The sequence below is a fragment of the Aquarana catesbeiana genome, linkage group LG07, assembly GCF_042186555.1.
Source record: "Aquarana catesbeiana isolate 2022-GZ linkage group LG07, ASM4218655v1, whole genome shotgun sequence".
NCBI classification, from domain to species: Eukaryota; Metazoa; Chordata; class Amphibia; order Anura; family Ranidae; genus Aquarana; species Aquarana catesbeiana.
This window is the reverse complement of record NC_133330.1, coordinates 89,413,675-89,426,353: the sequence shown is the minus strand read 5'-3', so window position 1 is coordinate 89,426,353 and position 12,679 is coordinate 89,413,675. Positions and strand designations below refer to the sequence as shown.

Below are 12,679 nucleotides of genomic sequence, written 5' to 3'. Positions count from 1 at the left end.
TTTTTTACCTTTATACATTCTATGCATGAAGGTAAAAAACCTTTTGTGTGCAGCAGCTTCCCCCCGACTCTCCCTAATACTTACCTGAGCCCCTCTTGATCCAGAAAAGTCCACGAGAACCTTGGCTGTTCGGGGACTTGCACTTCTGATTGGCTTTTGGTGGGGGCATGAGCCCCTGGCTCCCACTGCTGTCAATCACAGACAGTAAGCCAATCAGGAGACGGAGGCGGTGGGGCCAAGCCGTGGCTCCGTGTGTGAATGGACACACAGAGCTGCGGCTTGGGAGCATGCCTGCTTGGGTGCCCCTAGAGCAAGCTGCTTGCAACCTGGGGGGCACCCGGCAGGAGGGAGGAGCCAGGACCAACAGTGTAAGCCCCAAGAAGAAATCTAGGCTGTTCTGTGCAAAAGCACTGCACAGAGCAGGTAAGTATGACATGTTTGTTATTTTAATGTAATGTAAAAAAAACTAGGGTTTAGTAACACTTTAACTTCTACCCTCATTAGGCTGAGTCCTCTGGCATCAGCCCTGCCCCCTCTATTATTTAACAATCCCAGAGGAGAGCCTTCATTGACTGTTAAGATTCTGGTGGTGGACTACTGAATGGATGGGTCTGGGCTTAGGAGGAGGAAGGACTTAAAGCTGGACTCCAGGCACAAAAACCTTCATTTAAATATATTTCTCAATAGTCACAAATGATTACCACCCACTTTATGTGTGACACATGCCTTTACACACTGAGATATTACCTTAAAAAGTAGTGGTGCTGCACCGTGCTGTGGGAGGGGTCAGCAAGCTCCACGCACTACAGGCTGCCTGCAAAGAACTTCAAAAGAAGGCAGATACAAGATTAGTCACCATGTGCAAGATGAGAGAGCAGCAGTGACTGGTCTTCATTACAGGGAACTTCTGTACAAAGGTGGAGTTTCATGCTGAATTACTGCACAGATCTGGAAAAAAATAATCAAGTGAGAATACACATATCTCTTTGTATTTAGACATTTTGGTTAGAATTTAAAGCTAAAGTTTAGCAGGTAGTTCCATCTATCAAAAAAAACATTTTTTGGAGCTAGAGCATAAGATTCCCCAGGGTGCTGAGACTAAGAGCCTGCAGGTGTTCACAAGGGCCCCTAATGGTGGGGATGGACTTTGCTGCATCTGGCTCCAGGTCGCGGCCCCCAGGGTCTCCCAGCTCACAGTAGGCTACTGAAGGGTAGAGAGGAAGCAGCAGACTGGGACAACAAGGGATAGTCAGGAGATAAGCCAAAAGGTCAGTGCAACGAGCAGACAGGGATAGTCAAAGAACACGCCAAATGTCAGGGTATGAAGCAGACAAGAACGGTAAACAGAATCAGGCGTAGAGCACACGGCAAGAAGCACACAGGAAGCCAAACATGCAGATTCATGACAATCCCATTACCTTCAGGCGGCCGCATCTGTTAAAAAACACCCCTCGGTATCTTCTTAATAGCCGCTAGATACTGCCTTGAGTGGCTGACGTTCAGCGCTGTGACAGTTAACAGCAGCAGCTGCTAAAAAAAAAAAGTTGCACCACCCGCCTGCCCCTACTGCTCTCTTGGACATTTACAGATCTGATAATACTACAGTCCCACAATGCATTATGTTCTGCGAATAGATAAAAAAGGTCTTGTTATTAAACTGCTCCTCCTCCTCCTTTTACAGAAGTTCTGTGAATGGTAGAGAGAACAGAAGGAGACGGGTTTCACAACTTTTCTCAGTAGTTGCTGCTGCTGTTAACCTTCACAGCACCAGAAGACAGCTGCTCAACCTTCAGCTTTAAAGGAGATTATAGAAGATTATTAAAAAAAACAAACACACATACTGACCTCTATGCTGAAACATTGGTGTGATGCTACATCTGTCCCACATCAGCTCTGAGACTGAGAACTGAGCGATCACATGACTTCTGATTGCTCAGTCTCCTCAGAGTGGAGAGCAGTAACTGTCAGTCACCACTCTCTGCTCTGCCTCTCAGATATCCTGACGAAGTTCCGGGGAGTGGAACGAAACATATGTTGATAGACCAGACCTAGGAACAGAAGGCTCTCCCCTCATCCCCCGCAGCACCACACACCTTGGCCATAAGTTGGTCATGGAGATCCTCAGTGAACCTTAGAGACTTGTACTCTGTCCAATGCTGTGGAAACTCTTGATTATCTCTCCACCGCCTGGCTACAATTCTGATCCACCCAGCTGTTACTTTTCACGGCTTTTCAAGGCTGTAATGCTGGACATGCTGGACATATCCTCCTTCCTTAACGAGAGTGTGTGATAACATGGCAAATGTGTCTAATTGGCACCCACAGAGGAGTCAGCTGCACTGCATTAGCTGTTTAAACATACAACACTGCGCTGTCACTGCTACCCAGCCAGCAGATCACGATTCTGGGACTGGAGGACTCCAATCTACACCAAGCCCTTATCGGAGGAAGCGGGACTGTGAGTACTCTTAGCAACTGCAGACCGATCATATCAGAAGAAACGTCTGAGGTACCCAGCGTGCTTGGACCCAGCTGTGTACTGGCAGGATCGGATGCAATGTAACATGCATGCTCATTACACAAGTATTCTACTCACTGTGATTTTCAGATTCAGTTTTCTACTGACTGTGTGACTTGAAGCGCTACATATACTCAGGCCTTGGACTTCCTCGGTTACCCATATTCTGGGAAGGTCCACATTGTCTACATGGAAACAATCATGCACATTGTGGATTGGCCTTTCCCTGGGAGACCTAGTATGGAGGTGCTCACCACATCCGCCCACTGGGGTTTAGGGTGCAGAGCTCTCCGGGCTCAGTTCCTAGGGATTCATAGATTTGGTTCTCCATTCAGCTAGCCAAGTGGTAGAGTTCAGGTGCAATATATAACGGTAACATCTGGGGAGCCTGTTCAACGGTAGTGGTTGCAGCGGGGCTGTGCCAGCACCTAGGGAAGGTTTTAGGTAGGATCACTGGGGGCTAGGTATTAGTGAGGGTGGGTTTTCAGTAACCTTTTAGGGGGGGGCATTGTTTTAGAGGTGGGATGGGCCCTGCAATTTAGAGAGTGACTGTATTTTAGAGGGATACTGCACTATATGGAGATGGCCACATTGTTTCACATGCACACCGCTGTGCTGTTTTATTCAATAAATTCCTTCTGAGAGTATGGCCTGTGTTCACGTTTTATTTCTTTTTATTTGTATTTATATTTATTCACTAATATGCATTGTGAATACACCCTACCCTACTGATGGGTGGTACTCCAATCAAATAATAATCAGAGTCCCAGTAAAATTTTATTTTTCATTTTACATTAAGCACTTAGAGCAGTGGTTCTCAACTCCCATCCTCAGGACCCACTAACAGGCCAGATTTTAAGTATCACCTTGGATAGATGCAGACTAGAACACTGCAATCACTGAGCAGCAAATGATATCACCTGTGATGTGTTTCAGTTATCTTGCAAACCTGGCCTGTTGGTGGGTCCTGAGGACAGGAGTTGAGAATCACTGACTTAGAGGCAGCGAGAGCTGCACAGGTTGTGTGTGTTCTATGTCTCCACTGCCTCCTCTCCTCTGTGCAGTCAGTCAGAAGCCCACCTCCTTTGTCCAGAGTTGTCAGATTTTGATAGGCAGGGGAAGGGGCCAGCTATCCTACAACACTGCTTACGATCCACAGCATCAGTTTTAATGGTGACAAGTGCTATGTGCACAGGGTCCTTTGGGGGGAATTTAACAAGCTTTATTAACTACTAGTGAGACTCTTTAATGATGTAATGATATTTATAGAACCACAATAATTTAATTTAAAAAACACATTGACCAATCTATTAGAATTTATGAAAACCCTAACAATGAACTTTACTTATTTGCTCCACTTTGGTCTGTTATATATACTATTGAAAGTGTTGTTTATATCAGCTCAATAAGCCCAAAAAATACTTGTTGAATATGTTAGAGATTCAAAGCTATCCCATGCCCTGTGCACACTACCTATGTTACCTTACAGCAGTGGTTCTCAACTCCCATCCTCAGGACCCACTAACAGGCCAGATTTTAAGTATCACCTTGGATAGATGCAGACTAGAACACTGCAATCACTGAGCAGCAAATGATATCACCTGTGATGTGTTTCAGTTATCTTGCAAACCTGGCCTGTTGGTGGGTCCTGAGGACAGGAGTTGAGAATCACTGCTTTACAGAGTCTAATTAGCCTGCCCAGTTGTTATCCTAGACCTAGACAATTAGTTCTTAGGTTGTAACAATAAGGGGAGTGGGGAGGGATTTAGTAGTTTACAAAAAGGCAGCTGTGGAGGGCTGAAACCACTCAGTCCACAAAAATTCTGCTGTTGTCAGTCCCCAACAGGACTTGGGATCTGAGGGCATTTCTAGTACATCAAGGGGTATTTTTCTGTGAAAACAGGGGTTCTAAATGGATAAAACATGGAAAATGTTCATGTATTTTAGAAATGTACTTTAATGAGTAGAGAGCTGCATTTATTTGTGTCACCCTGGAATTTAGCAATTATAACTCTGTATTAAACTTTAATTTATTAATTATAATACAAATGATAACAGGATCTGTTTATATTTTCAGGTCTGAAATCTGGATACTACACCATGCCTCGACTCTCTAGCTCTGAGGATCAGTCAGAGGACACCAGCTCTCAGAAACCAGATGATGACTGGGCTAGCTCTGGGGTACCAGATAGAGAGGATGTCAGTGTCTGTACTGTTCCTGTGGAGCTTTCTAGCAGTCTGTGGCACTGTGACTCCATGCAATCCTTGGTTATGGACTTCGGACCTTCGCTTACCGAGTTCCTGGAAGGGATTAGCTTCTGCGATACTCCCAAGAAAACTGAGGGTGCCAGTGGCTTCAGTGATCCATTCATACCAACAACCAATGATGACCCATTTCATCTTAACATAGCTAAGAACATTGGCACAATGGAGGTAAACCAATCATATTGTGATATCCAAGTCCAAGAACCTAAAGGTCTTGCATGTTGGGAACCAGCAACCATACCCGAGGATATGGAGATGGATACAGACAGTGGAATCACTGGATCAGAACAAGGAAGCAGAGGAGTCACTGCTGATCTATGGGACTCTGGAGATGGTGATGGTGATGGTTCTGAAATTGAAATGTAGACATTCTTGAAAATAAGGAACCTCTCAAGAACTACCAAATCAGAACAAGGAAGCAGGGAGGCACTTCTGAACTATGAGACTCTGGAGAATGCAAATGGTTCTGAAAAAGAAATGTAGACATTCTTGAAAATACAGAACCTTTCTGGAATAAAAGGATGGCTCTATAAATTGTATTTTTCCATTTTAACATGATTTTGAGCACGGACTCTTCCTTTGAAATGTCCTTTCTTCACTCCACTTTAACCACATATGTTTATATTGGGTAGTTTTGAAGCATTCATGGAATACTAGGCTTCTATATTTATCATCATACATTGCATCTCTCTTATAATATTCTGAGCAGTGGAATTTGCAGTCACGCAAAATTTAATGCACTGCCTTCAGTTGCCTCAGTGGAAAGTTCCATATTAATCCTATTTTCCATAATCTTCATCCCGCACGGTCCAAAATGATTAATGTTCTGGTGCAAATGACCTTCTAGTTATATTCATATGATGTGTTCTGGCCATGATTTCTTTGAAATTTTCACATCTAGACATTTTCAGATCACTCACTAAAATGTAAAAAATACATTGCTTCTCTTACTGTTAATTGTGCACTTGCTTAGTAACAGAGAGAAGCTTTACAACATTTTAAAAGGGAAGGAGTGGGAGTAGAAATGATTTATACATTACAAAGGAAACCACTTGTGGAAAATCTTGGCTTTGGTTGACAAATAAGGACAGCACCCCTGATGACAATGAGCATTACAAAATCAGGAAGGTAATATTGAGACACGTAGAGATGAAAGAAAAAGGAGAGAAAAAAAAAAACGGTATAGTTAAAAGCTATATTGTGTTCATGGTGCATTTGCCATTGGACTTTTCTTAATGGTTAAGGAACATTGTGAAAGAAATATTAGGTTAAGTATCATCAAATGGAGCTGCTAATGTACACTACGTTTTTTTTTTTTTACTTTCATCACATGGCGATGTCTGCACCTTTATATGGTATGGTGGAAAGACATAATAAGTAGCAACTAAATATGTTTTCATTTCTCTGCTACTGTTACTGGGTCCAGAAATATTAAAATCTATAGGTCCTCTGAGCATCCCACTAGAAATGCCAAAACCCTCAAATGATTGGCCTTTTCTGTCCTACCTATTGGACAGTGAATGTCAAACATCCTCTTCATAGGGTAACAACGTGAGCTTGTTTTTGACAATTGAACTCCAGGCTAACAGCTAAATGCATACCTGAAATTCATACGTACATGTGAACTGTTGTACCTGTAAAGAGATTTGTGTTTCCTTATTCCCCGTACACACGGTCTGACTTTGTTCGGACATTCCGACAACAAAATCCTAGGATTTTTTCTACGGATGTTGGCTCAAACTTGTCTTGCATACACACGGTCACACAAAGTTGTCGGAAAATCCGATCATTCTGAACGCAGTGACGTAAAACACGTACGTCGGGACTATAAACGGGGCAGTGGCCAATAGCTTTCATCTCTTTATTTATTCTGAGCATGCGTGGCACTTTGTCCGTCGGATTTGTGTATACACATCGGAATTTCCGACAACGGATTTTGTACTGGCATCAGGTGTATGTTTAGGGATGGGGCTAGGACAAGCATTTTTTACCTTAATGCAGAAAATTTATGTATATAACCTTTTGAATTTAGAACCACTTTAAACCAGTCTTAGTATCCAAAAAAGAAGTATACTTTGGCACATTCTAGACAAAATGAATTCTAATTGAGGTAGCGGCTAAACATTCAAGATTTTTATTCAATGATCCTCAATTAGAAAAGTATCAGTACATCGTCAAGCACTCTGCAAACAGGTAAACAAGGAAAAGGGGCGCCTCTGAGTATATATCAATAAACATTTATTTCAACAAACAATATCCACTCACATGGAAGACTGTAGTGTTACGTTCCGGTGCGTCTCTGAGCAGAGGAAAAACTGGAGGACCACAAGTCTCAGCAAGTCCGTGCAGTGCTGATCCCACATCGGATCCTGGCGAGGATGGATAGTGGTAGCTGGACACAGCAGGGGCTCCCTCAGGTCTCCAGATGGCACTTCCGGGTTGGGATGGGTTAAAATAACACAGAAGTGCCATCTGGAGACCTATCCACACCCTTCCATGTGAGTGGATATTGTTTGTTGAACTAAATGTTTATTGATATATACTCAGAGGCGCCCCTTTTCCTTGTTTATCTTTTAGCCTATTGGACCTCGCTTCTGGTCTTTTTTTGGTGGCAGCCCTGACTGACTTCCTCTTGTATATATATTTATATATACCCATCCTGCCATTGGACTATTTAGGAACAGTTATTTGAGGTATACCTGCATTGCGCCTTTTTTACTTGTACTCTGCAAACAGGGCTGTGTCTGTGAATTTGATACAGTCCTGATTACAGGTTATTATGGGTATTCTTCAGGCTCACTAGGTCAGCTGCTGTATGTGGAAAGTCATGATCATTTCTTTGCAACATAAATTTCTTAGGCCCCTTTCACACGGGTGGACCGATTGGGTCCGCCTTCCAGTTTCTATGGAGCGGTTGGTGTCAGCGGACACGTGTCCGTTGACACCCACCAAAAACCAATCCTATCCACTAAAAACAGACGAATGGGGATATGTCGGATGGCTGTTGGGTGTAAACAGACAGGCAGTCCGTTTACATCTGACCGCCCATAAAAGTCAGCTGTGTCTGTATCCCCACTGCATAAGCAGAGCTGACGTGGACAATACATCCTCCAGCTCAGCGGAGATCAGCGGGCAGATTCCCTGCTGAGCAGGCGGACTCTAAACGGAGTCTACCCAATGTGAAAGGGGCCTTAGCTGGACCACAGGACTTACAACGTATGATACTTTGTAACTCTATAAAATATTGCTGTATTTATTAAACTGTACTTTTTTATAGAGGTGAGCACATTTTGATATATTGATACCAGCCTTATGAACTAGACATCTTTTATAGAGGTGAGCACATTTTGATATATTGATACCAGCCTTATGAACTAGACATCTTTGGCAGCATAGCCAGGTTTCTAAATTCACTTTGCTGCACTTAAATAGCACAGTGTAGTTACCAACATATGGCCTGTTGATTCGACAGTGGAGAAAAATTATCATACTGATAAAGTCATCACTTTGTTCCTCCTGTCTGCAAGACTAAAGCAGTATTAAACCCAAAATGTATTATATTGCAGCTTACCAATCAATAGATGGGGTGATCGCATTCGTTTTCATTTTCAGGCTTCTTTTCCTGTTTTCACCTGGTGAACTGGCAGGTAACATTCCTCCTGTATTTTCCTACACTCTGGATTGAGGAGCAACAGAGACACCTTTGGACAGCAGCATTGTCAGTCGGGGGGGGGGGGGGGGGGGTTGGTGTTCGATGTACTAGCACTACAAGTGCAAACTATAAGTGCAAAATGCACTTGAAATTGCACTGAGAGTGCACTTGGAAGTGCAGTCGATGTAAATCTGAGAGGTAGACCTGAAATGAGGGGAAGCTCTGCTGATTTTATTATCCAATCAGGTGCAGGCTAAAATGCAAAATGCTGTTTTTTATTTTCCTTGCATGTCCCTCTCGGATCTACAGCGACTGCACTTCCAAGTGCCTGAAATTGCCTTAAGCCTAGTCTACACTTGCAGCTGGGGGACTTGCAGGCTTAAAGGGTAATTCCATGTTTGTGCTGAAAAAATAGCAGGTGAAAAAAAAATTATATTTCATGTACAATTGCTACACAAGCCATATTGTAATTGAATGTAATTCAACATTGCCTTACCTTTTCAGTTTCCGGTGCTGTCATTTTCTGTAAGATTCAATGCAATATAGCAACCTGGAGGTGTTCTGTACACCAAAAATGTAATTTTCTGCTTGTATGATTGGCTTACTGATTTTCCCAGAATTCTGCATGAAGATCCAAGTCATATTTTAGGCTTCCTCTGCAACAAAAATGTAATTTTTCTTGAAATGCTCCCAAAGGTTTAATCAAATCTAAAGGGATGCGGAAAACGCAATGTTTCCTCATTAGAAGATTGCAAGTGCATCGGCTGATTAATAATAAAAAAAATTGACTCCCATTCAGAATTAGTATCCAAAGAAACAAAGAAAAATACAAACAGCTTTTTGTTCAAAACAGAAATGGGTAGGAATCTGCAACGAAGTTTGTTAAAATCCCTGCAGTGTATATTGACCACCAAGAGTGGAATGTTTTATTCTCAACAAAAGTGCAATTACTCTTTAAGCTGCAAAGGCAACCATACAGCGGGTATACACATGCTGTGGCCCTCCTGTCACATTTGGTGGGCAGTACCACCACTGGTTCAAGTCATTAAGGCTCCGCCTAAATTACAGGACAAATGCTAGGCGTGGAAGACATGGTATTTCCATTGAAAAAGCCCATTTGACTGCCAAAAAAAGAGGCATTCCGGAGGCAGCAGTATCACATTCAGAACACCTGTCATCTGCTCCCTTGCCAGTCTGTGAAAAGAGAGTCACTATAGATTGCTTTTTGCAGACTTGTTCAAGCCCAAATGAACTATTGACTTCACTAAAGATGCATAGGCTGTTAGCACTGTATGAACTGTATGTAGCCTTAGTGACATACAGTTTACTCCACTGTGATTCAGCATCTGGACATGAATGCCCCATCCCACTCTCAGAACAATAAAGCATTAGGTTGAGCTCTGCTTAGCCAATCAGAGCAACTTTTGCATTCTATGAATGAATACAAAGCTTCCTCTGTTTGGCTGAATCAGAGATCGTGACTTCATCCGCCCACTTTTCCACCTCCACCTGGAACAAAATTGAGTCTGGTTAAGCTCTGCTCAGCCATTCACAGGGAGCTTTGTATTTTTTATATAAATACAAAGCTTGCTCTGATTGGCTGAGGTGGAGATGCAGGTGAATGACATCACAATCTCCAAATACAAAACTTCTTCTGAATGGTCGAGCAGCACTCAGGCAAATCGATTTTGTTCCGGGAGTTGGACAGCAGGTCCCGCTGCCAGAACTCCATGTAGTAAACTGTATGTAGTGGAGACTGACCAAGCTGGCCCAAATGAACTGTTTAAACTTCGATAAAAAATTTTGAGAGCAGTTTTAAACAAACTAAACTGTCTTTTACTGATATGTAAATTTTTACTTTTTATCAAAAGTTAGTAGCTTAGCCCTCACATTCATCTCAACCACTCCCCCTGGCCCCCCGATGTATACAGAGAGCAGTGACGCATTACTATAACAGAAAGTGACAACCTGGCAGATTTAGCTTATGCAAGAATCATTATATCTAAAATTATTAGATCTGCGCAGACTTACTTATAAATGCTTTAAATATTTATATATGCACCCTTATTTAGCTTTACCTACACCGTCTGGCCTGAATTTTGACAGGGGTGAGAGGTCAACTGAGGTCTTCCATTTGCTACCTTGTTAATTGGCAGCTGCTGCTATTGTTCCTGTCAGTCTGGATGTCAGAGTAATAGTCAGAGAATGCAGTAGAGTTGACACCTAATTCTGACATTTAGCTATAGAAAGAGCCTCAAGGTGATGACGGAGATTGCTGGAGGGACTGGTAACAAAGAGATAAACTAAACACCTAAAAAATATTATTCTTCCTTTGTCTTCTTATTTAAGCCTTATTTGTATATCAGCTTTACTGTTCTTTTAATAGCAGCATACCAATGGTGTTTACTCCAGCGAGACTTATCAATCACAGTATTTATTGGGTTTTAGGAGGGATCTGGAAATATTAACCTAAAGTGAATTCAAAACCAAGAACAAAAATGTAATATATTACAACTTTCCAGTCTTGAGGTTGCTGCTTTGGGATTCTTTGTTCAGTTTTTTTTACCTTTATTATTAGTGATCCTGCCAGTAACACACAGCTTGTCCTAGGATGTCAATGCTCTGTCTGTATCATAAGAGCATTGTCACCATAGGATAGGGCTAGAAACACCTCCTCCTCTGTAGTCCATAGGGAGAGCTGGGAACAATGTAACTGGCAGAAATGCAGCACAGGAAGGGAACACGGGAAGCTATTCATTGGCAAGATTTGTAGCAGAATCAACTATTTATTTATCGGCATATGTAACAACAATAATTTGCATATTTAACAATCAAAGAGAAGAAAATAGAAGCATTTTAGCCTCTGATTGATCTGTAACTGCCATGGTGCTGCACATGTGATCAGCTATGACATCGGCCATTTGATAGTTTGACAGTTTGGTTGAGAGCACAAGCAAATATGACAACATTTCCAGCATGTCGGGAATACACCATTTTTTTTAAACTGTTAAATTGATAGCTTTGGTTTTGCTTTAGGCCCATTTACACTTGCGGACCATTTGTCCATTTTCCATCCATCTGTTGACGGATTAAAATGGACATCAATGCATCTCTATGGGAAAACGGATGTAAACGGATGATCATCCATTTACATCAGTTTACATCTGCATCTGTCAACATCCATTTTTCGAAACAGATCAAAGCCCTATTTTTGTTCAGTTAAAAAAACAGAACGGATCAAAAATAGATGTAAACGAACAAACAGTCAGTTTTTGCATCTGTTTTTGCATTGGCAGTGGATGTAAAAAAACTGATGTAAAAACTGACGAGAAACTGAGGAAAAACTCATGGAAACTGATGAAAAACTGATGTTAACGTCATCCTTTTTTTCTTTAAAAAAACGTGACTGAACTAATGAAATGAACGGTCCACATGTGTGAAAGGGGCCTTAGGCTTTCTATATGGCAAAAAACATTGGAATTTTGGTTCAGACAGGAAACTATATTTAGACTTTGGGACAAAAATGATAATGACACATCTATACTAGACATGTGCACTGCCAAAAAATGTGTTTGTTTTCATTTTCATTTCAATCATTTTTTTTCTTGGATCATTCGTTATGATTGCAATACATAAATTTGAAAATTCGTAAATTCAAAAGAATAACTAACTAATAATAGCTAACTATTAAATTATAGGTATTGGAATTTCCTTTCAAATCTGGCTGTTAATGAATGTAACGAATACGAATTTATCCGAAGTTACGAATTATCTGAAATAACGAATGCTGCATCTAAACAAATAGAATGGAACAAATTAATAATAAATAATAATAATAATAAAAAGTTTTCATCATTATTCTTGTTATTTATTATTATGAATTTGTTGAGTTCCATTCGTTTAGATACGGCATTCGTTATTTCGGATAATTCATAAATTCGGATAAATTTGTATTTGTTACATTCACTAACAGCCAAATTTGAAAGGAAATTCCAATACCTATAATTTAATAGTTAGTAATAGTTAAGTTATTATTAGTTAGTCATTATTTCAGATTTTGGAGTTTTCGAATTTACGAATTTACGGAAAAATTAATTAAAAGGGTCTTCATTAATTCGGATTTTTCCGAATTAACTAATTTGTCGAAATTTGTTAAAAAACGAATTCGGAACGAAACAACGAAACATGTCTAGTCTATACACTAATGACTGACAAAGATGTTACAATTGTATTATATGTTATCT

The 12,679-nt window shown here is 41.1% G+C and overlaps 1 protein-coding gene across 3 annotated transcripts in view; it reads left to right on the top strand.

Moving 5' to 3' along the window:
* The window catches only part of LOC141103162 (cdc42 effector protein 1-like), a 77,270-nt gene extending 65,090 nt beyond the window's left edge, over positions 1-12,180 (top strand). For 2 of the 3 annotated variants that reach the window (XM_073592469.1, XM_073592470.1), the window contains one exon: positions 4,596-12,180. In XM_073592469.1, the coding sequence (XP_073448570.1) occupies positions 4,596-5,149 (554 nt within the window). In that variant the 3' untranslated portion in view covers positions 5,150-12,180. The remainder of the gene's footprint in view (positions 1-4,595) is intronic. The other variant, XR_012235259.1, reaches the window with a different exon arrangement.
* The last annotated feature ends 499 nt before the right edge of the window (positions 12,181-12,679 follow it).